This window comes from Dromiciops gliroides, chromosome 3, assembly GCF_019393635.1.
Source record: "Dromiciops gliroides isolate mDroGli1 chromosome 3, mDroGli1.pri, whole genome shotgun sequence".
Classification (NCBI taxonomy): domain Eukaryota; kingdom Metazoa; phylum Chordata; class Mammalia; order Microbiotheria; family Microbiotheriidae; genus Dromiciops; species Dromiciops gliroides.
This window is the reverse complement of record NC_057863.1, coordinates 254,144,654-254,166,160: the sequence shown is the minus strand read 5'-3', so window position 1 is coordinate 254,166,160 and position 21,507 is coordinate 254,144,654. Positions and strand designations below refer to the sequence as shown.

The following is a 21,507-nucleotide window of genomic DNA, read 5'->3' as shown; positions in this document are numbered from 1 at the left end:
GCTTCTCACTTCTCCTTATAGGAACATGCTTTGTTCCTACAGATGCAAGCAAAAGAAACAGGTCCCTCTTCATTTCTCATAGAGAGAAAGAAAGAGGAAAAGCTTGGGAAGGAGGAAGAAGCTGGGCACAATAAGGAAGACAGGCTTTGGAGGACAGAAGATACCAGATGTTACCAATAGCTGTGGGAGGGGTGCAATCTTTTCCACAGTGAAGCTACCTCCTCAGCATTTGAAATCTGAGGAAACAGAGTCTTGTAGTCTACCATGGTTGCTCTTTCCCTTCTCTTTGATGACCTAGTTGGTTACATTTTGTTCTCAAATTCCTACAGAATTTGAGGAGTCTTCTTTTCCATTGTCTTGAGTCACCAAAGATTGATGTACTTCAAAGATAGAACAAGAAGAATCTCACAAACTTCCCCCTCCAACATATAATCCTTTCTAATATCCCCTCAGCCTCTGGGGAATTGAGGGGAATTAGAGAGTTTAGCTCAGCTCCTACATACTATTTGTCTTACCAAATTTTAGTCCAAAGCCTCATGGGGCTAGTGTCCTAGACCCTTGTTGTTTGGGATTTCTTTGCTGAGCTGGGTGCAATACTGACTTAAATTACTTCACTCTTGAATTCCATGGTTTGATATCCTGGATCAGAGGCCCAACTCTTTATAGCTAGAATAGAAAAAGATTAAGGAAATTTAAAACCCCTTGGAAACCCAAGAAACAGGGGCCACATAGCTTAAGTTGGGGAGCTAGGTGGAGAGGTGACCCTCAGGGCTTTTCTCCCTTGCCATATGGCTTCATCAACTGGTGAATGGAGTCCTTCACCCTCAGACACAAATTCAAGAAAAGCCTGATGGTGTTCATTCAGTTTTTAAAATGTAGACATTTCTCCCCATGTAACCAAAGGAATAAGGCTACTTCCAAACATGTGATAGGGTAAAACAATGTCTATGTTACAGTCCTCCAATGTACCTGAAGCAATTTCTCTAGCATCTTCCACATAGTTAACATCACCCTAAGCTGTGTAGGTCTGCACCAAGCCCCATTACATTCCCCTTTAGTTTGCAAAATTGGCCATTGCTGTCCAATAGGAAGGGGTGCATTTTAAACACATTGTCAACATCCCCAATCCAGAATAGTCATCTGGGATCTCTGGAGAGATAGAGATATTGTCCTTTCCCCTGTTTAACCAGTACCATGGAGGAAAGTGTCTCAAGACAGTCGATGTAACATGATCTTACAAATGGAGTCACTTAACCTTAATCCCACATGTATAGGCAGAAATGACACGTGCACAAAGTTTTGCAGATTCAGCAGAAAGGGGCATTTCAAAAAGTATACCAAATTACTGCTTTCTTGATACTCAGCAGATGTACTGTTTGGTGCTCCAATAGCCTTCCTCAGCCAACAAGGGAAAAATGAAGAGAAAAAAGCAAAGGAAAGAGAAAATTGGCTTTCTGCCTTGGGTGGAAACTTGGCCCATACAAAATCCTTACAGACTACATGGAGGTCTCCACATAAGGATTGAGAACCTAATTTAAGGATTCAAGATAGCCAACCTTCACTCCCTTTCAAACTCTGTTCCTGATTCTCTGGACTTTAAAACTATGCCTCTGCTAATACCTCATCTTGAAATTTCCTTTAGCACCCAGAGCCTCCTTGCCATGGAGCATCCAATTACCCCTCCCCTGGCCTTCTTACCTCTACTAGACCTGCCCTCTTCTTCCATTGATGAGTTGTTATACCAATTACTAGGGGAGTTCCTGACCTCATCAATGTAATGTAGCATGAAACCAAGATCTCAGATATCCATAATATCTACTCCCGCCAACTTAATAATCCATTGCACACAGGTGGTTACTGAAATTAGCCTGTTCTGGAACTCAGATTTTACCCGTGTCTTGATGCCATTTGGGTGGGGTTCTAACCCAGAAGATCAGATCTAATTATTCCCAAATGGTTTGGTTTTAGATACAGTCTACAAAACCCAATAATTTCAGGAATTTCATTATTTCACTTGCAGATGTTCATTAGAGAACTGCTTGCAATGGGAACTGAACTTTATAGGGTTATCTGTTCATAAATAGTTAGTTATCTTAAAACACCTACAAAAGGATCCCCTATCTGGGGCTTCTAACTCATTTAACTGGTTTTGCAAGTCTTTTTAAAACATCCCTATCATATGAATGTCTGCCACTAAAAGGGGCTCTGCCTTAGCTCCATGATACCATGCCATTTTTGTCCATTCTTCCAATAATTCATTGGGTTTCTGTTTACATTTCTCCTGAAATGGTGGTAAAAATCTAACCATCTTTAAATCTTTCTGTTGGAAGAAGTTACACATACTCTGGGATGTAGTATTAGGATAAACCCAAAGCTTCTTCATTTCTACTTCCATTCTTTTCCCTTATAGCCCTAATCTCTGTGGGCTTCAACACATTTTCCATCAGGGCCTCTGGGTTGTAGACAACAATGCTGCAGAAAATATTTATTTGCCACAGTCTGTCTCTACCCCCTTAGTCTTTTTTCTCTAACCCCCTTAGCCCTCTGCCTTGAGCAGAAGATGCTTAAAAATCAAAAGCTTTGTCCTTAATTGCTGATATCTAATGTCCACACTTTAGTTCCATTTTCATTAACCTCTTGATCTAAGTCTTTCTAATCCCATTATTATAAGTACAGGATATTCTCTCTGGTACTGTCTTTATTCTCCATGCCAACATATTTTAGCATCCACTGGGGCTAACTCCTTTAGGTCACTGGGACCTCCCCCTTCCTGTTCCAGTGACAGAGCTCCCTATATACCCAAAATAATATGGGAAGTTCATTCAATCAAATGAAGACCATCAGGTATGAGTAACTGTGTGAAAGTCAAGAAATGAAGGTTTTAGAGGAGATGAGTCTGTGTTACAAGGTATAAGACCAGCTGAGTCCCTGATGGCATATATGAGTTCTTTCCTCTTCTTTCATGCATGCCTGTGACATATGTTAAAGCTAAAATTCTAGCTAGTCTGTCTAAAATATCTAATGAGTGGTCGCCGATAAATTATAAGCTTTAGCAAGAGTTAGGCTTTTAAGCATTTACTAAGGAGAATAAGAATTTGGTAAAGAGAGAGAGAAAGGCCTACATTCATCTATCTATTAAAGGGAGAGAGCATTCCTAGCTCCGCTCTCTGCTAGAGTCCCCTGGAAAAAAACCGAGTCAGAGTGCCCAGCTCCCCCTTCTTCCTCCCACCAGCAAACGTCACTTCCTGATGCCAAAGAAAAGACGCATGGTCTTGCCCTCAAAGACCTTCACTTCATGGCAGAGCTTTTCTACAGTAAGTCTCCAGCAGGTGGCATTATTCCAATTGTTACACATAGGCTATTAAATTCTAATATGGGAGGGGCAGCTAGGTGGCACAGTGGATAGAGCACCAGTCCTGGATACAGGAGGACCTGAATTCAAATCTGGCCTCAGACATGTGACCCTCGGCAAGTCACTTAACCCCAATTGCCTCACAAAAAAAAAAAATTCTAATATGGAGTATAGATGTGGGCAGTGTGGTACAGCAGAAAGAGCACTAAATCTGCAGTCAATGGACCTAAGTTCGAATCTAAGACCTACCACTTACTTTATGTATGATCTTGGGCAAGTCATTTAACTGGGCCTCATTTTCTGTATCTTTAAAATAGAATATTGGACAAGAGGACATTAAGTTCCTTTCTGACTTTAAATTTATTATTTTTGATGATTATTGCTTTGTAGTGTAGATTGAAATATGCTACCACTAGGCCTCCTTCCTTCACTTATTCCGCCATTGATTCAATATTCTTGAGGTTTGCTGTTATTTTTCTAGCTTTAAAAAATAATTCTTTGTAAGTTTAATCATTATGGCATCAAAGCCATATTTGTATTATAGAAGGAATTTGGTGGGATTCTTTCTTTACTTATTTTAAAAAATAGTTTATATCAGAATTAATTGTTTTTAAAATGTTTGGTAGAATTCATTTGTAAATCCATCTCATCCTGAGCTTTTTTTTTTTCCTTATGGAACTTAATTATATTTTTATTTTATTTTTAAATTTTTTTTGGAGAGGCAATGGGAGTTAAGTGACTTGCCCAGGGTCACACAGCTAGTAAGTGTCAAGTGTCTGAGGCCAGATTTGAACTCAGGTACTCCTGAATTCATGCCGGGTGCTTTATCCACTTACCCACCTAGCTGTCCCCGAACTTAATTATATTTTTACAATTTCTTTTTGTAAGAGTTATTTAAGTATTCTATTTCCTCTTGCTAATCTAAGCAGTTGATACTTTTGTAAATATTAATAAATTTCAGTCATATTGCCCAAAAGTTTTGTTGGCATATTATAGGGCAAGTTAGCTCCTAATAATTTCTTTTAATTTCATCTTCATTGGTGATGCACTTACTCTTTTCATTTTTCATACCAGTAATTTGGTTGTCTTCTTTCTTTCTTGAAATCAAACTAACCAATGGTTTATCTAATCATATTTTTCAAAAATCTAGCTCCTAATTTTATTTATTGATTCAATTGTGTTTTTTTTTTATTTTCAATTAATTGCTCCTTTGATTTTTCAGGATTTCTATTTTAGTGTATTAATTGGTGATTTTTAATTTGTTCTTTAGCTAGTTTTTAAAAATTGTATGCCTATTCATTGACCTGTTCTTTCTTTCTTTTTTAATTGATGTAAACATTTAGAGATAAAAATGTTCCCTTAAGTACTGCTTTGGCTACAACCACAAATTTTAATGTGTTGTCTCATTGTTGCCATTAACTTTAATGAATTTTTTTATTATTTCTATGATTTTTTTGATCCACTCATTCTTTAGAATTACATTTAGTTTCCTATTAATTTTTGGTCTATGTACCCAAAGTTCTTTATTGACTATAGTTTTATTGCATTATGGTCAGAAAAAAAGTGAATTTAATATTTCTACTTTTCTGTAATTGTTTGTAAGGTTGTTATACCCTAACATATAGCTAATTTTTGTGAAGGGGCCATGTACAGCTGAGAAAATTCTATTCCCATTCAATTTTTTCCAAACATCTACTTTAAAATATTCATCTCCTTAACTTCCTTCTTATTTATTTTATGATTAAATTTATTTAGCTCTGAGAAGGGAAAGTTGAGGTCCACCACTAATACAGTTGTTCTATTTCCTTCAGTAATCGATTTAACTTTTCCTTTAAGAATTTGCATCTTTCCTTAGAATTAATGCTATTTCATTGTCTGTGCTAGCTTTTAGCAAAATATAGCTTCCATGCTTATCCCTTTTAATTAGGTCTATTTTTGCTTTTGCTTCATCTGAGATCATGATTTGTACCCCTGCTTTTTTTTCTATAAGCTGAAGCATAATAGATTCTGCTCTAGCCCCTTATTTTAACTCAGTGCATGTCTTTTGTTTCAAGTGTGTCTTTTATAAACAATATATTGATAAATTCTGGTTTTTAATCCATTCCTCATCCCATTCACATCCACAGTCTGATTAATTGTGTGTTTCCTTTCATTTTATTTTCTTCTGTTTATCCTTGTCCCTTTCTTTACTCTTTCTATTCTCAAAAGCCTAATTTGTGTCTGATCTCTGCCTCCCTTAATCTTCCCTCCCTCTTATGACTACCCCTTCTTTTCTTTTATCCCCTTCTTCTACTATTTCTCTGGTGGGTAAGATAAAATTTTATGCCCAACTGAATGAATATACATTTTCCCCTCTTTGAACCAGTTTGGATGAGAGTGGGGTTAAGGCATTGCAATTTCCTCCCCTACCATTTACCCCTCAGTAAAAACTCTTCCTTTTGCATCTCTTTTATGTGAGATTACTTTGCCCATTCTTCCACTCCTTTCCCCCCTTTCCTAGTGGACCCTCTTTCTCACCCCTTTATTATTTTGGAGATCATTCCAATTTAACCAATTTACATTTTTACCCCCAGTCTATATAATTTCCTTCTAACTGCCCTAATAAATCAAAAAGTTCTTAGGAGTTATATGTATCTCCTTCCCATATAGGAATGTAAACAGTTTAACTCTATTGAGTCCCATATTGTATGCCTTTCGTGTTTATTTTTTAATGCTTCTCTTGTGTCTTGTGTTGAATGGCAAATTTTCTATTCATGTCTAGTCTTTTCATCAAGAACACTTACAAATTCTTTATTTTATTAGGAGATTAGGAATGCTCACTCTATTCTACCATCTTGGCTCCGCATCTTAAAATCTTTTTACAACTGGAATTGAAAATAGAATTTGTAGATACTTGGAACTTGAGATATTCAGTTAAGCACAATGTTTATTTCAGAATCATTGTTTATAAGAACCATAACAATGTTTCTTGTTGTTTTTTTTTTATTTCAGAGATTTGGAGCTTCTCTTAACTCTTTTCATTTTATAGGAGTGAGCCTGGGGGCTCATATAAGTGGATTTGTTGGACAAATGTTTAAAGGAAAACTAGGAAGAATTACAGGTAAGGCATTTAAATAGAATTCATAACATAGCCCACCTTTATCCAACAGCACTTATTGTAGTTAGTTTCCAGAAGAGGCATCACTAAACAAAGGAAATTATACAATTAAAACAGTTTAATACCTTGACCATTTTTCTATAAATCATTGAATTAAGATTTTAAATTAGATATAGTCCAGGTCTCAATTGTGTTTATTTTCTTTTTTCTTCTTTTTTTCTTTTTTCTTTTTTTTTTTTTTTGCGGGGCAATGGGGGTTAAGTGACTTGCCCAGGGTCACACAGCTAGTAAGTGTCAAGTGTCCAAGGCCGGATTTGAACTCAGGTACTCCTGAATCCAGGGCCGGTGCTTTGTCCACTGTGCTATCTAGCCACCCCCAATTGTGTTTATTTTCTATTTGCAGAGTTGGCCCTTCAAACAAAAATAGAAGAGTGAGTGATATAGTTGTAAAGCTCCATGTGTAAATGTTACAGCTATTTATATTTGGATAATAAGGAAACTAATTTAAACCTTTATAATAAATATATTCTTCCCAAGATGCAAGAAACATTAGCAACAAAATTAACAAAACATAAAGAATATATTCACACTCAGTATATATTACTTGAATACTTAGAGGATCTATGATTTCATTGTCATTTATGTTATATTACAGCAAGGGCCTGCAATTTTATTGGTGTGGAGATTCAAATGACAATAATAACAGCTTCTCTAGAAGAGTAGACTATTAGATAGTTGCCCGAAACATTAATATATTAATCCCCGCAAAAATCCTTCTCTGATTCTTTATCATAGTTTGGAGATTACCATATTTCATAAGTGTGTCAGTAGAACAAAAGCTCAACCAGGTTCTAGGGAACTGAAAAGACTTAACCCTATATAAATGTAAGCTATTATAAGCTTGACAATCAACTGAGGGCAAACTTGGCATGGTGACCCAGGAAACAGATTAAAAGTATAAAATAGCCATTATTCCTATATGCCCTCCTTTCATTTCTTTTATGAAAGAAACAGAAACATGAAAGGTAGAAAGAAGTAGCTAAGAATTATAAAATATTTATTTAATTACTGGTATGTTTAATGTTAAATCTTTGACAACAATGAAGGAATAGTTCCTGGAATAACTATATTAGACCTTTCCTGATCTCCTTAGTTTCTGGTGGCCCCAATCTTATATTCATTTTGTATATAGTCTCAATTTACTTTATGTGTACATGCTATCTCCCTCACTAAAAATGTAAGCTCTTTCAGTGCAAAAAATATTCTAATTTTGTCTTTATGTCTCCATTGACTAGTACAACTTTTTGGCAAAATAAGTAGCTGCTTAAGAAATGCTTACTATTAAACTGATATCAATATTTTCACTACAAATGGAAACAGGAGACAGGGGAAGTTGCAACTAAATGGAAGCATGGTTCATGGGTTCTGTGGGTTTTTTTAATTTAATTTTGGTATTTAATTTATTTTATTTTATTTTATTTTGCACCAGTTTTTCTATTTACACCAGTTTGGGGTAAGCATATTATTATTTTATCAATATTATATACCAGTAAAGGATTGACCACATGTTTCCCTAACTTCTCATGGTCTCAGGCTGTGTGGTAGAGAAAGCAGGGAGAGAGCTTCAGCATACTAGTTAGCGCAAGCAGGAGAAAAAACCCCAAAAGACCCAGACAGCATGTGGTCTCAAGGAGACACAAGAGAACTCAGAAGACCTATGAAATCTATGTTGTCCTAAAAGCTGAGAGGGCTTCTAAAACCCAGAAAAAGGTTCTAATTGCATCTTCCAAGGGATTTTATCTTCTTTTGAAGGAGGTAGATCATTATACATTGATCAAAGCTAGTTGGTTAGCATCATTCAATTCCATTGGTTGACATGACTTGAAGGTGGTCTACAAATTAAAATGAACTCTATAGATGACAGACATCGGAGGGAAATGCAAAAGACCCTTACTGAAGTTGCTTAAGGCTAAGTTCATTATGCAGGTGAGGTTTAATTCCATCAGTCCTTCACTGAGGTAGACAAAATAATCTACCTCCATTATTTTGTTCCCTTGGATTTGTCCCACATCAAGGAGAATTAGAATTTCTTGAGTTGGGGTGGGGGAGAAAGGACTGAGAAACTGATCTCTGGGTCCCCCCAAGAAATCCATTATTAATAAATATTTTCTCACAGTTCTCCTATAGAACAGGAGTACTGGTTTCTGTATATACCCTAATCCAAGAAGACATTTTTGTTGAATAAGTTTTATAGGGTTAGGGTCTTGGTAAGGATGGATTAGATGATGTTTTAAGTTATTTTATTTTTTAAGGTTTTCTTTTTCATTTTTTTACAGCAAACATTTTTATTTAAAGTTTTGAATTCCAAATTCTATCCCTCCTTCCTTCCCTGCCCCCCTTCCCTAAGACAGTAAGCAATCAGATGTAGGTTATATATGCAAAATTTTGTAAAGCATTACTATATTGGCCATATTGTGCAAGAAAACTCCAAAAAAAAAGGGAAAAAGAAAGAAAGAAAGAGGAAAATAGCATATTTCAGTCTGTGTACAATCTTTCTTTGGTGTGGATAGTATGATTCATCATTAGTCCTTTTAAGTTATTTTATGACTACTCTGAAATATATGTATATGTAAGTGCGTATAACATGTATAAACACATGTACATGTGTACATATTTATGCATATGCATATATACATTGGTGGATCTTGTCAAATTCTTCACATCAACTACAAAAATAATGAAACCAATTCCTTTACTTTTCCCATCAAAAGTAACCTGATCCAACTTTTTGTTTCACTGCATGGTTTATACATTCTGTTATATTTGTCATGAGAATATTTCTGTTTATATTGTTTGTTTCTCTAGGAATATGTCACGTTATTGGTTATTAGACAAAAATTATAATTTGAGTTTATGTATGGTTATTCAATGTTTATGGATGGTCTAAATACTGGATTATTCTTAGCACCTTCTACTCTCTTTTTAGCCATTTTGTCACAAGTAGAAGGGGCTATACAAACCACAGTAAAATGTACTCTGTGTGTGTGTGTGTGTGGGGGGTGTTTCTGTTGTGTTTGAGTGGGATGGGAAGTACACCCACTGACCCCTGTAATAGAGACTCGAGGAGAAAGGAGGCCGAAGCATTGATTTTATTTCTTTCGAAAGAAAGGTGTACCACACTCACTGGGACAACCAGGAGGTGTGACACACCGGGATTAGAAATCAAGCAGTTTTTATACTTTTTACAGACATCTAATTTGAGCAAAATGCGGTAATTGGGTTCAGCAATAAATCTTTCTCCAGTGATAAGTCCCTCTCTCCTGGGTCAGAGTGCCCCAACCTCAGGGGTTCAGCCATAGGTTATTTTGCAAAATTTCATGTTTCAGCAACAATTTATCATATCTACATAATGTCTCGGTGCAGACCCTATGAAGCAATTTTTAAGTTGATATGCCTATATTTAGAAAGGGGGATAGTAGCTTCCCGTTATTGCCTCTCTCTAGAGAAAAAACAGAGAGAGAGAGAAAAAGGGGGCTTTAAGGGGCTTTAAGACTTTGAGATCAGATCACTAGGCACTTTCCATCTCAGTGGGGGGTCATATCCATATGTCCCTCTCATGTTGAAATAAACAGTCTACGGGGGCAGCTAGGTGGTGCAGTGGATAAAGCACCAGCCCTGGATTCAGAAGTACCTGAGGTCAAATCCGGCCTCAGACACTTGACACTTACTAGCTGTGTGACCCTGGGCAAGTCACTTAACCCCCATTGCCCCTCCAAAAAAAGAAAACAAAAAGAGAAATAAACAGTCTTTTCTTGGACCCATACTAAAGATTTACATATTAATAGAATTTGCTTGAGCTTAAAAACAGGCAGTTTATTCTTTGAGAACCTAAGGTCACCTACACACTATGATGAAACATTTGATTATAACTTTAGTGGAGGATTACTGAACATTAGCAAAAATGTAATTTACTATTGGAAGTTAAAATCTTAATAAAATAAGTGGTTCCATGAGGATAATATATTCTGAAAAAGATTCAACTTAAAATATTTTTAACCTATACCTATACCTATAGGTAATATAATTGTCAAGAAATCAGATATGGTTATTTATAAATCCCCCAAATTATTTTTAAAAAATAAAACCCTTCAAAACAAAAAATTCAACACTGTTGCAGCCACTCATACATAATATGTTTTTAAATATGAAATACTGAGAGATTTGGTAACAAATATTGGTCAAATAACTAAATTATTAATTTATTCCTTTCCCTTTGGAGCAATTTCTTAGTAAATATCAATCCAAATTTTTTTAAAACCACATCATTATGTAGCTAAAATAGTATAATGTCTTAGGGATAGAGGGATCATTTTGGAATTGGGATGACTTGAATTGAAGTCCTGCTTCTGACACCTACTAGCTGTGAGACCTGAAGCAAATCACTAAACTTCTCAGTACATCAGGCAACTCTCTATGTTTGTAAATTATAGATGGGTTGTAGACCAACACCAGTGTTTAGAGATTGCACGTCAAGCTCCCTATGTTAATAAAATCAGAAGTGAACAATAACAAAGACGTATTATATAATAGGTATATGTTTTGGGGCAGCTAGGTGGCACAGGGGATAAAACACCGGCCCTGGATTCAGGAGGACCTGAGTTCAAATCCGGCCTCAGACACTTGACACTTACTAGCTGTGTGACCTTGGGCAAGTCACTTAACCCCCATTGCCTCACTAAAAACAAAACAAAACAAACAAATAATAGGTATATGTTTTAATTTTCTCTGCAATTAAAATTGATTGCTATGGAGCAACTAGGTGGTTCAGTGGATAGAGCACCAGCCCTGGAGTCAGGAGGATCTGAATTCAAATCTGGATTCAGACACTTGACACTTACTAGCTGTGTGACCTTGGGCAAGTCACTTAACCCCAACTGCCTAACCAAAAAGATTTTTTTTAAATTAAAATTGATTGCTATAATGAAAATCTTTTTGCATTTCAGGTCTTGATCCTGCAGGTCCATATTTTTCCGGGAAACCACCATATAAAAGATTAGATTATACTGATGCACAGTTTGTTGATGTCATCCACTCTGATAGCAATGGTAATAGCAAATCACATCATTTTTGCTTTTCTTATAGGAATGGAAGCAAAACTAGAAACTTTGGGGAAATGCAAAAGAATGGAAGGAGGGATTTATACTGAGTGGATTGAGTGAACCTAATTCTGTGGCTCTCTATGAATTAAATATGCTTGTTTTATAACATTAGGAAATTTTTAGCTTAAAGGAGAGATTTTAATTTGGACTGAAAAATGTGGATGACTATAATTCAGTAAGAGAATATATAAAATTTGTATATTCTAACCTTGCTCAGCCCACATCTGAATACCTTTTTTGGTTCTAGAGATCATATTTTAGGAAGGGCATTGATAGTCTGGAGAGCATTCAGAAAAGGATAGAGATAGTGATGGGAATAAAGATCATACTATACAAACATTGGTTAAAGAAACAAGGTAATTCTCTAAAAGAAAAAAAAAGACTTAGAGGCAACAAGAGAATTATCTTACTGTATTCAAAGGGCTGTCATGTAGAAGAGGGATTGGACTTCTCCCTAAAAGGCAGAATTAGAAACAGTAAGTGGAAGTATAGTGTATAGGTAGAGTGAGGGCTTCCCCTCAGTGGATCTCTTTAAGCAAAGGTTAAATGACCTAACCTGATATAACGCAAAGCTTCTCATATTGTAGGTCATGGCCTCATAAGGGGTCGCATAACTGAATGGGCAGGGGGGGAGTTGTGAAAAATATGGCAGTAAATGTTTGATTTGTATTCTGATTTTACATACCTATATACCTGGGGTCATGTAAAAATTTATCAGGCAAAAAGGGATAATGAGTGGAAAAAGTTTAAGAAGCCCTGCTATAAAGGATTCCTGTGATTCTGTGAACTTTAGATAAAACTGTCCCTGAGAAAAGGGCAAGGTCATAAGGATTTGTCAGGTCCTCTGTGAAGATTCTTTATGTACTAGCATTGATAGGAATAAATATTGCTTATATTGCATTAGAAAAATAGGGAAAGGGGGCAGCTAGGTGGTATAGTGGATAAAACAGCAGCCCTGGATTTAGGAGGACCCAAGTTCAAATGCGGTCTCAGACACTTGATACTTAATATCTGTGGGACACCAGGTAAGTCACTTAACCCTCATTGTCCCACAAAAAAAAAAGAAAAAAAAAGAAATTAAAAAAAGAAAAACCATGCAAATGGTATAAAGTATTGATAAACTTAATAGATAATTAATTGTTAATTATTCATGTCATAAAAGAATCCTTTTATTCAATTGAAGGGCCTTTAATTGTTATTTTCTACTATCCCTTTCATAGTTTTAAATGTATCAACTTTTTCCGTGTGTGGCATGTCTTGTTTTTTTCCTCTAAATTTTGTGACAGTGCTTTTTCTTTAGCTCTTGGAATCAAACAACCCTTGGGACATATAGATTTTTATCCAAATGGAGGAAAAACTCAACCTGGCTGCCCAAAATCAATATTTTCAGGTAAATCATTGGCATTTTCCTGAAAAAAAGTAATTTTATTTTTGTTTAGATTAGAAGTACAATTTTAAAATACAAGGAGAAGTCACCAGTTTACACTAGTAGACATTATTTTGCCTAAATTTTCAGAGAATGTTTTGGATCTATAGCAAGTGGTTATGTTGGTAGTAAAATAGAGTCTCTCTTCTCACCATTTGACAGTATGTCTTCCATTTCATGCTACATTTGTCTCCAGGTTGATCTCCAACCTCCTCTGGGAAGTGGAGAAGTACATGCTACTTAATGATGAGCATTCTCATACCTGGTCATACCCTACACATTCCAGGGATTTGGGGATTCTGTAGGTCATCATTCCAAGCTAATTCCTGATTCCCTGCTACCAGATTCCTTAGTCTCATTCCCCTTAAACCTCCATCTCAAATGTTCCAACCAAGCACCATCAAGTCCTTCCAATGTGCCCTGCAGAATACTTGTTTCAAAAATAACAAACTGTTTCATCCTAATTCTTTTCCCTTCTGTTCTTTCCATCTTCAGTGATTACTGAAACCTGACTTGACCCTGATGACACAGATTCTCTGGCTACCCTTTCTAGTACTGGCTGTAACCTCACTCATTTTCCTTGGCTGACTAATCAAGGTGGGGCAATTGGAGTACAGGTTGCTCTCCTTTGCCACTTTCAAGCTCTCTCCCTAACTCCATCGCTCAGTAATCTGTCCTTTGAGGTTCGTGCTCTTCATCTTTACCACCTAATCAAAAGCTAGGTAACTGTTGTCTGCCAACCTGCAGGTCACTCCCCATCCCTCCTAATTGAGTTTGGTACCTGCTTCATAGTTTTTCTCTCCTGCCCAATTCTCTGGACTTAAGTATACATATAGATTCTCCCTCAGATTCCTTAACTACTCAATTCCTCAGCCTACTCATTTCCCATGAGCAATTCTTCCATCCCATATCAGCTACATACAAAGATGCTCATAACCTTGATCATTCACAAATGCAACACCTCCGTTTTCTAGAATTTTGAAATCTCCTTAATTGACCATAATCTACTGTTTTTCTACCTCTCCCTCTGCCTTCCCTTACCAAACCCTACTGTTCATCCACACTGTAACCTCAAATCCCTTGCCTCCTTAGTTTTTTCCCAGGTCATCTTTCCTGCACTAGCCACTGCCTCCTCTTTTTCCTATGTTAATTCTTTTGTGGACCAATTCACATCTACACTTGTCTTCTGGTATTGAGTCCCTAGACTCCTTATCATTCTGCTCTGTCTAGCCTCACTTTTGACTGACTCCCACCATTAATTTCCTTCAAGCCTACTGCTGAACAAAGGTAGAGAAAATCACCTATCTTAATTGAATCCATTACAAATTTATGTTACACAATGTCAGTTGAGCCTTTACTGCTGCTAGGCAATTCTACTGTACCTATATTTTTGTTAAGTTATTTCAGTCATTTCTTACTCTTCATGAACCCATTTGGGGTTTTTGTGGCAAAGATATTGGAGTGATTTGCTGCTTCCTTCTCCATTGCATTTTAAAAACAAGGAAGCTGAGGCAAAAGGGGTTAAATTATTTTCTGGTGTCACACAGCTAGTAGGTGACTGAGACTGGATTTGAACTTGGGACTTCCTGACTGACACTCCACTGTGCCACTTAGCTTCTCTAGTACCCCACTTTCCATAGTAGCTCTTCCAAACATTTTCAGACCTCTTCATATTATACAAAATATCTAAAAGTAACATTTATTATGGAAGAACTCCATAAGGTCCAAGATAGTCTTTGCTTTATTTGGGATTCTGTACTACAGTAGGAAGTTTCAATGTATTTAATAAAATTATAAATGACTTAATGAGAAACCTAAAGCTATTAGAAGCAATTTGTGATAGGGCAGCTAAATGGTGCAGTAGATAAAGCACTGGCCCTGTATTCAGGAGGATCTGAGTTTAAATCCAGCCTCAGATACTTGACACTTACTAGCTGTGTGACCCTGGGCAAGTCACTTAACCCTTATTGCCCTGAGCAAAAAAATGCCAAAAAACAAACAAACATTAAAAAAAAGAAGTAGTTTGTGAGAATCTTCAAAATGGTATGATACTTGAATTGGTACTACACAAATAACAGTACTCTACATACACTTATAAGTGCTTAATTAGCACTTAGTAAGTACTTAATAGTTATTGAACTAATGAGTTAAATATCAGAGTGAACTAATAATTTTAATATTAGAATGTGACTAGTATCACCATCATAATATTAGTATAAATTCATTTGTGAATTCATGATTGACCAACATACAAATATTAAACATTGCACATTATTCTGCATTTAGTAGCTAGCATTAGTTAAATGCTTCCTGAATTGAATGAAAATGCTCCAGCTATAACAATGACCGCTTTGCCCTGTTCATGTGTGAGGTTATGCTCACATTCAACACTCTCATTACCAAAATGTATTCCCTGTTACATTCTCACTCTACTCCAGATCCAGTGTAGTGTAGGGGGGAAAGTGGAACATTTAGAGCTAGAGGATGTGAGTTCAAATACCTCCTTTAGAATTTACTCACACATATGTGACCTTATAAAATTCACTTAGCCTTTCTAAGCTTTAGTTTCCTCATTTGTAAAATGAGAGGTTTAGAATTAGATGACCTCTCAAGTCCACTCCATTTCTAAATCTATGATGTTAACAGAACAAATAGCAGTTGGCTACTATGGCTGTGGTAGGGGGAGAGAGGGAAAAATAACACATCATGGTCTCATTATGTTACCATATCATTATGGACTGGACAAATACCTATATGCCTGTGATGAGGCCTGATTCTAGAGGTGGGAAAGAATTGTTGAGATATTTTGCATACCACAGATACATTTGTTCCTTAAAACAATTATATAGATGGTAAAAAATAAGTTCCTAGTACATTTATAAAAGCCTCTATAAACACTCAAATGTCTATGAAGTCTAGCATAATGGTTATAGTAGGATACCATTATGTTTCTAGTTATAAAAAGCTTAAATGTATCTACAAATACTTGTGAAATGGAAGACATTTGCCATATAAATTTTTCCATTACTAATTGTGAATATTGAATTCTGTAGATAGATTTATTTTAAAAATGTTTCTTTTATTGATCAAAATATTGTAATCTCAATTATAGCCAATAGTCAATTATTTACAAGGTATACAATTCAGAATTAACATTTTAATTTAACTAAATATTCATTTCAGTATTTTTTTTTCCATTCAGGAGCTTCATTTATTAAATGTGATCACCAAAGAGCTGTTCAATTGTTCATGACATCCCTGGAAGCAAAATGTGATTTAACTGCTTATCCTTGCTATTCACATAAAGATTATAGGAATGGTAAATGTACCCTTTGTGGAGAGTTTAATCCAAAACCATGTCCCAAATTAGGTAAGCATTATTTCATACAAATATTGTATTTTGTGATAATAGTTCATGTGACAATATTTTCACCAAAAATGCAGATATAATCAGTTTTTAGCTAATCAATATTATGTAACAAATATTTCTAAGATCTTTTATGTGACTATATTATGAGCTCTGAAGCTCTGAAATCTAAGAAATAAAGTCCACACCTGGCAGAAGTTTTTAGTCTTTTCTTAGAAATTAACTTTTTCAATCTCCTCTTCATCAGACTTTTTTATCTCTTCAAATATTGTAGACACCATAATGAGTCATTTACCTATCTGATCCTATTCTTTTCTGCCTCACTCTTAGATTGAAGTTTTAATGGTAATCTCTCTTCTGAAGAACTAACAGAAATAACTTGTTTTGGGTTAGGTATAAGGTGATGTTGCCATATTTACTCTCACAAAATCTTTTTTTTGGTTGATAGATATTTTTCTACTGAAATATGGAGATCTGATAGCAAATTCTGATATTCCTATAGCTTAGAGCATCTTAGTGCAACAGAACAGAGCTTCTGACGAAGTAGAAGCAATGAGAAAAGAATTATCAATAGTTATTTTTTATTTGCTTTCCGAGTAGAATTTAATTAAATTCAATTCATACTTTTTATTAGTTCTCTCAAAATTTTGATAAAAGGCTACTCCTACTGACAACTGAAGCATTTCTAGGAAATGTTACACACACACACACACACACACACACACACACACACACACACATACCATAGAATTTTAACATTTGAAAGGATGTTAGAGATCATTTATTTCAACTCCTTCATTTTCCAGATGGGGAAATTAGATCTTCAAGTTGTTATATAATTTTTAGCCTATACTTTCTTTTATATTCTTAGAGCTCTCTGCCCTTTTTTGTAATTAAGTTCTATTTATGAAAAGAGTATAAAAGAGAACAAAATAAGTTTTATATAATCCAGACATCAGCAATAAGCAGGTCCCTAGTGAATATGCATTCCTTCATTCCTCCAAAGTGCTGTGATGACTACATCACACAAGTAAACAATTTGCCTATCTGATGTAACTGTTGCTATTCAGGAAGGTCTACAGCTCCATCTGTATTATGACAATGTAGGTTGGTAGTCCTAATTAGAGGATGCTAGTAATTCCTGTATCATTTATCCTAGTCTCAGTCCCTACCTCTACCCAGCCCCCAGGATATTGTATCATTTCTTTAGAGTGGGAGCTGGGGAACCATGAATAAAAATATACTTCTAGAGGATGTTGTATGGAGGAAGAAGCCAAGGATTGTCTTCATGGATTTCATTTCCATATCATCCTGGGCTAGGTAAATGAAAATATATCTATGGAGAGGCCTGAAGTAGAGGTGAGAAATAACTGGTAAGACCAGACCTACTGGGGAATACTGCCCATCTTTTGTCCCACCCATGAATCTCTAGGGTATTGTGAGTCATATGTATCCTGTTCCTGATCAGGGTATTTGCCACCATTCCATGGTATAGATAAGTTCAGAACTCTATGTATCCCAAGGTGGCAGGGCTCCTTTATTGGAAACTTGATGGAACTTGACAGCTTTGATGAACTATAGGGAAACAGGGGCCAGTCAGGTGACCTTTGGTATGACAGTTCACAGGCAAGTCTTTTCTTGGATTTTTATTTGAATTATATGCTACGAGTTTATCCACTAGCAGAAAGAGTAAATGTGGAAACAAAAAAACAACTATATTAGACGTGACATGATCGACCCCACTCCATAATTGTACTTTTAACAATTTTGAAGGCTTATTACAGAGGAGGAACTAATTCTGTAGGTAAACCAATAGAACCTTCAAGGTAAGTCACCAAGAGTTGCTATGGCATGTTCCTGAATATTCCCAAATCCATTATGGGGTCACATTCTACATTTCTAAAATGAAAAATAGTTGGTATTTTGAGGTAAAACAAGTGGGCATTCTCCATTTAGAGGTGCATCTTTGCAATAGTTCTGAATAGGGTGGTAAAGGGATAAAATGGTCAGCTATGAGACTACTCTCATAGATGAACAGATCCCCAAACTGCATTCATATAAGGACTTTCAGGTGGAATTTTAAAGAATGTTAGGATATTCCACCTTGGAATAAGAGGTGGTAGTTATCATCATTCTGATATTCTGGCAATAGCTACTGGAACAAGTTAACTAAATTCTTCTAGATCTGTTTTTTTTTCTTGAAAGTACCAGATTCTTTATTATGTATTTGATAGTGATTACTGATGAATTAAAAGATTATTAGGCTGGATACTATTATAAAGACATAACATGGCCTAGAAGAAGGAACACTGGACTTGGAGTTCGGATACCTGAGTTCAATTATCCATATAGATGCTAAAATGGGCCAATTTGAATAGATGAATTCTTAGAACCTTACTTTCCTTATTAGAAAATAACCGATGATAGAGATGATAAATAAATATAGATAGATAGAGATGATAAAGAGATAGATAGATAGATAGATAGATAGATAGATAGATAGATAGATAGATAGATAGATAGATGATAGACAGACATATAGATAGACAGATAGAATTGGTCTATTAAGGCTTACAGTACCTATAGCAAGGGCTACAAGGATAAAATAAGAGTATTAAGTTTTAGTAACCTCTACAAATGATTGCACTTATGATTACAGAGTTGTTGTGAGGAAATATGGGATCAAATTTACATGAGTTCTTGCAAGACATTTAAGAGAAGTTTCTAGCATTATACTATTCTTTTGGACAAATAGAGAGATATAATCTAAATGATAATAAAATTGACTGAGTTAAGAACTGGGTAAATACCCAAAAGAAAATCATTAACAAGTTGATATCATTTTGAAGGAAATTATGAGTACACTGACATAAAGATCTGTACTGAGCCCTTTAGTGTTTACATTTATAACAATAAGTTAAGTAAAAGTCATAGCTATTTGTTTATGAAATTTGCAGATGACAAAAAAGCTAGAGAAACATAACATCTGAATAGACTGGCATTGGGACAAATGTAACTCTATTACATTTTTTTTTTGCAGGTCAGTGAGGGTTAAGTGACTTGCCCAGGGTCACACAGCTAGTGTGAAGTGTCTGAAGCCGGATTTGAACTCAGGTCCTCCTGAATCCAGGGCCAGTGTTTTATCCACTGTGCCACCTAGCTGCCCCACTATTACATTTTAAATATAAAATTTAATAAAGATAAATTTAAAGTTAAATTAATATTTAAATTCAACAAACATTTATTAAGGTCATACCATGTACTAGACCCCTTGGATAAAAAGGCAAAAATAAAACAGTTCCTAACTTCAAGGAGCTTATAGCTTGTACACAGGTAATTAAAAGCTAGATATTTTTAAAAGGGAATGTTAACAACTAGGGGTATATATACTGAGTCAGGAATTTGGGGTATGGGCAATAGTTTGTGTAATTCCATAGGTAAAAGAGATTAAAGATCATTCCAGGGAATGTTCATTATTCAAATTTGGTTTGAATGTACAGTGAAAGAATGAAAGTAGTATAAAATAATTCTGAAATGTTAGATAGTAGCCAGATTGTAAAGACTAAACAAAAGGCTGAGAAATGTAATGTTTATACTATAGACAGCACAGACGTGCCTGGACTTTAGTATTTGGGGAACTGCATGAAAGATGACTTGAAGAAGTGAGAGAACAAAATCAGGAAAAACAATTAGGAGGCTATTGTAATCCCTAAGTGAGAGGTCATGAGCAGAGCCAATAAATATGGAGGTCATGGTACCAGGTCAGCTGAGTGCTCAGATGCTTTGATAGCTTCATAAGGAATACATATGCATATAACAATATAAGCATATATGGATTACATATCTGTATATATTATGAATATGTACATCTATGCATGTAAAACCAACATATCTTTAGAAATACTAAATATATTTGGAAGGAGACAGGGTTCCTAGAGCCAAATGGCAGCTAATTGGATTAATGGTTAGAGTGCTGGGTCTGGATTCAGGAAGACCTGAGTTCAAATGTGACCTCAAACATCTACTAACTTCATGACCAAATAAGTCACTTAACCTCTGTCTTCTTCAGTTTCCTCATCTATAAAGACTTTCTCCACAGTGTTTAATGGTCAGTTTCTTTATGTGAATTATGTATGTTCTCTGTTCCTGTCACTGGCTAATTCACATCCTCTAGAAGTTTTGTCTCCAAGTGTGAGGGAGGAGGAATTGTTCTTTCTGTTGCCAGTTATATGTGTTCTGTGAAGAGGTAGAAGAAATTATAGCCTCGCCTTTGAGCCATAATTGTTTGTGCATGTGTGTTCTTTATAAAGTTCACTTTCACAACTACAGGATTCCAGTGAGTGTATAATCTTGGTTATTTGGGTACTCTTTCCTATGATGCTGAGTTCAACTGTGCCAGCCAATTTGCTGCACCTTTTGTTTGTGTGTTGTTTTAAACTGGCCACAGGGGAGTAAACAATGTGCTTGGCTTCTTTCCTTGTTCTCTTGACATTGCATGCATACTAGGGACAGAAAGCCTGTAAATTGTGTCATCCCTCACTTGCCCATAATAAAATGTTTTGATGACATCCTTTAACCTACTTCTACAGCATTCATAAGGATAATGATACAAAAAACGAACCACATATAAAACAAAACCCTACAATTTAAATTCCTTATATTTTCATTTAAGTAAAACAACCACATTATAACATATAATTTCACAAAATGCAAAGTAATTCATTCACTCTGACTCCTAAATTCACATCTACTTATAAAACCTTGTTTGACTTACAAATATGCAATTATATATTTTTGTGTATATGCTATAAATATTCATACACATAAATATAATTGTAAATATATGCTTTTTATAAATATTTTTATGTTTACTTCTCATAATATCTTTTTATGGACCCATAATATTCCATTATCTTAACTATAGAAGCTAGATCTGTGATTTTGTGTGTTTAGATGTCTTTTAGGTAAGGAAATTCTTGTTTACCAATGCAACTTGGCACCTTCTCTGCAGCTTATGATCTTAGCATTTTTGAAAGCACAAAGAGATTAAGTGAATTACAATTAAGTCCCTAGTCACATAGTCATTATGTATCAGAGGCAAGACTT

At 35.5% G+C, this 21,507-nt stretch overlaps 1 protein-coding gene across 2 annotated transcripts in view; it reads left to right on the top strand.

The window, feature by feature from the left end:
* LOC122750190 (lipase member I-like) overlaps window positions 1-21,507 on the top strand; it is a 76,276-nt gene that overhangs the window by 30,330 nt on the left and 24,439 nt on the right. Inside the window, exons 3-6 of one of the 2 annotated variants that reach the window (XM_043996865.1) lie at window positions 6,344-6,452; window positions 11,453-11,554; window positions 12,909-12,998; window positions 16,237-16,404. In XM_043996865.1, coding sequence (XP_043852800.1) covers window positions 6,344-6,452; window positions 11,453-11,554; window positions 12,909-12,998; window positions 16,237-16,404 — 469 coding nt within the window. The remainder of the gene's footprint in view (window positions 1-6,343; window positions 6,453-11,452; window positions 11,555-12,908; window positions 12,999-16,236; window positions 16,405-21,507) is intronic. The other variant, XM_043996866.1, reaches the window with a different exon arrangement.